The 2540-nt window shown below is 35.2% G+C and overlaps 1 protein-coding gene across 1 annotated transcript; it reads left to right on the forward strand.

The window, feature by feature from the left end:
* The first annotated feature begins 910 nt into the window (after positions 1-910).
* On the forward strand, positions 911-2303 carry LOC133035067 (uncharacterized). Its single transcript, XM_061110737.1, has one exon. The coding sequence runs from the start codon at positions 916-918 to the stop codon at positions 2197-2199; it is 1284 nt and encodes a 427-aa protein (XP_060966720.1). The 5' UTR covers positions 911-915; the 3' UTR covers positions 2200-2303.
* Positions 2304-2540: the final 237 nt, after the last annotated feature.

Below are 2540 nucleotides of genomic sequence, written 5' to 3' on the forward strand. Positions count from 1 at the left end.
GTATATCAAACACATTTCCATATTGTGATTGAGGTGAGGTTGGCACCGGTTTTGTAAACAACCCGGAAATAGTGAGATTGGCACTTTAACAATCCGAGAAAGAGGTTAATAGTCCTCGGGGGTGCGAAACTATTGTAAGAGGTTTGGAAATACCTTGGTGAAAATTTCCCAGTTGTAAGGGTTAGTCAAGCCCGTTAACTTGGCTCGATATTGGAACTCAAAGCTAGGTCCATAGCTTTGAAGACCAAGGACGTAGGTGGCATAGTTCTACCGAACCTTGTAAAAATCGAGAGTTTGCATTTTCTAATCCTTAAACTCTTTACTTTACAAGTTTAATTATTTGTCTTAATATATTGCTTGCCATACTACTTGCTTTTACTTGATTAATTGACTAATTGCATAATTTTGTGTTAAAAGTTTTAATTTTCCGAAATTAGTTTAAATTTCCAATTCACCCCCCTCTTGGAAACATATCTTGGGCTAACAATTGGAATCAGAGCAAGGGCTCAAATTATTTGATTAGATTTCACAATCTAGAGCATGGCGTTTCCAAGTAATTCACAAAATAACATGTTAGAAGGTTTTAGCACAAATAGAGCACCATACTTCAATGGAGTAGATTTTCCTTATTGGAAAATTAGAATGGAAACTTACCTTCAATCTATTGACTATGATTTGTGGCATATTGTATCTAGTGGTCCTTATGTTGCTAAACATGTCATAAATGGTGTTGAAGTAATTAAGACTTATGAAGCATATGATGAAAATGATAAGAAAATGCTTTCTAAAAATGCTAAAGCTAAATATGCTCTTATATGTGGTTTGGATAGAGATATCTTTAAAAATATTGAACAAGCCTCTACCGCTTATGATATGTGGAAAATGCTTGACGTTACTCATCAAGGAACTAGTGCTATGAAGGAAACTAAAATTCAAATTTATTCCACTCAATATGAGAACTTTAAGATGAAATCGGATGAAACCATTGCTAATATGTATACTCGCTTCACTACAATTACTAATGGTTTGAACTCTCTTGGCAAGGTACTTACTCAAAAGGATATGGTGACCAAGATTTTGAGAAGTCTCACCAAGGCTTATCAAGGAAAGGTGGTTGCTATTCAAGAAGCCAAGGATCTCTCAACACTTCCCTTGGAAGAACTAATTGGCTCACTCATGAACCATGAAATTTTCATGAGTGCTCAAGAAGAAGAGGAAGTTGAGAAGAAAAAGAAGACTATTGCATTCAAGTCTTCATCCTCCCATGCCATTAGTGAAGAAGATGAGGAAAGCTTAGGTAGTGACATGGAGGACTTGGCACTCTTCTCTAAGAAATACAAAAAGTTCATGAAATTCAAAAAGAACTTTGGGAAGAAGCCACAAAGAGGGAGTGACTCAAAAGAAAGAAAAAGCAAAGATGATCCACCAATTTGCTTTGAGTGCAAAAAGCCCGGACATATGAAGATGGATTGTCCAATGAGAAAGAAGAACAAATACAAAGGAAGGGCAATGTTGGCGGATTGGCTCAATAGTGACGAAGAGGACTCCGAAGAAGAAGGAAAGAATGAAGTGGCAAACATGTGCATGATGGCACTTGATGATGGGGTAAGCACTTCTAACCAAAATGATTGTGATAGCGAAAATGATGATGATAACTTAGATATGTCATATGATGAGTTGTCTAATTCATTTAAGGAACTATTTGATGATTTTGGTAAATTGCTTGTTAAAAATCAAACCCTTAGAGAGAAGACCAACATGCTTTTAAAAGAAATTGAGATTTTGAAAATAAATGAAAAAGAACTTATAGCTAAATCTCAATGTGCTACATGTGCTTCACATAAGAAAGAAATTATTGATTTGAAAGCCCATGTGAGAAGCCTAAAAAATGACATATATACCTTCACTAGAGGTAAGGAAGGCTATGATCTCATGGTGGGAAACCAATCATGTGGTTTTTCAAAAAATGGTATTGGTTATGATCCTAGTAAGAAACAAAAATTTTTGAGAAACTTTTTTGTGAAATCATCTAGTCTACCTCACTTTACATGCACATATTGTAACCGAGATGGTCATACTATTTCCTATTGTCATGTAAAGAAATTTGCATATCTAGGCAAGACTAAATGGGTACCAAAGGGTTCTAGAACTAACATGAATGGACCCAAAGTTATATGGGTACCAAAAGCCAACAAATGAATTTGTTTTTGTAGGAATCAACAAGAAAGAGCCAAAGCTTATGGTTCTTGGATAGTGGATGTTCAAAGCATATGACCGGTGATCCATCAAGATTTTCAAGCTTTAAAAGCAAGGAAAGTGGCTTTGTCACTTTTGGAGACAATTCAAAAGGAAAAATCTTGGGCATTGGTGATATCGGTAACATATACTCTCCATGTATTAAAAATGTGCTTCTTGTTGATAATCTTAAACATAACTTGCTTAGTATTAGTCAATTATGTGATATAGGTTTTCGTGTTGTGTTTGAATCCTCAAAATGCTCCATTGAAAATGTTTCAACCAATGAAGTTATTTTCCTTGGA

This window comes from Cannabis sativa, chromosome 2, assembly GCF_029168945.1.
Source record: "Cannabis sativa cultivar Pink pepper isolate KNU-18-1 chromosome 2, ASM2916894v1, whole genome shotgun sequence".
Classification (NCBI taxonomy): domain Eukaryota; kingdom Viridiplantae; phylum Streptophyta; class Magnoliopsida; order Rosales; family Cannabaceae; genus Cannabis; species Cannabis sativa.

Excerpts from the sequence above, each read along its gene's own strand:
- LOC133035067 (XM_061110737.1), top strand. The coding sequence starts at position 916 with ATGAAGGAAACTAAAATTCAAATTTATTCCACTCAATATGAGAACTTT.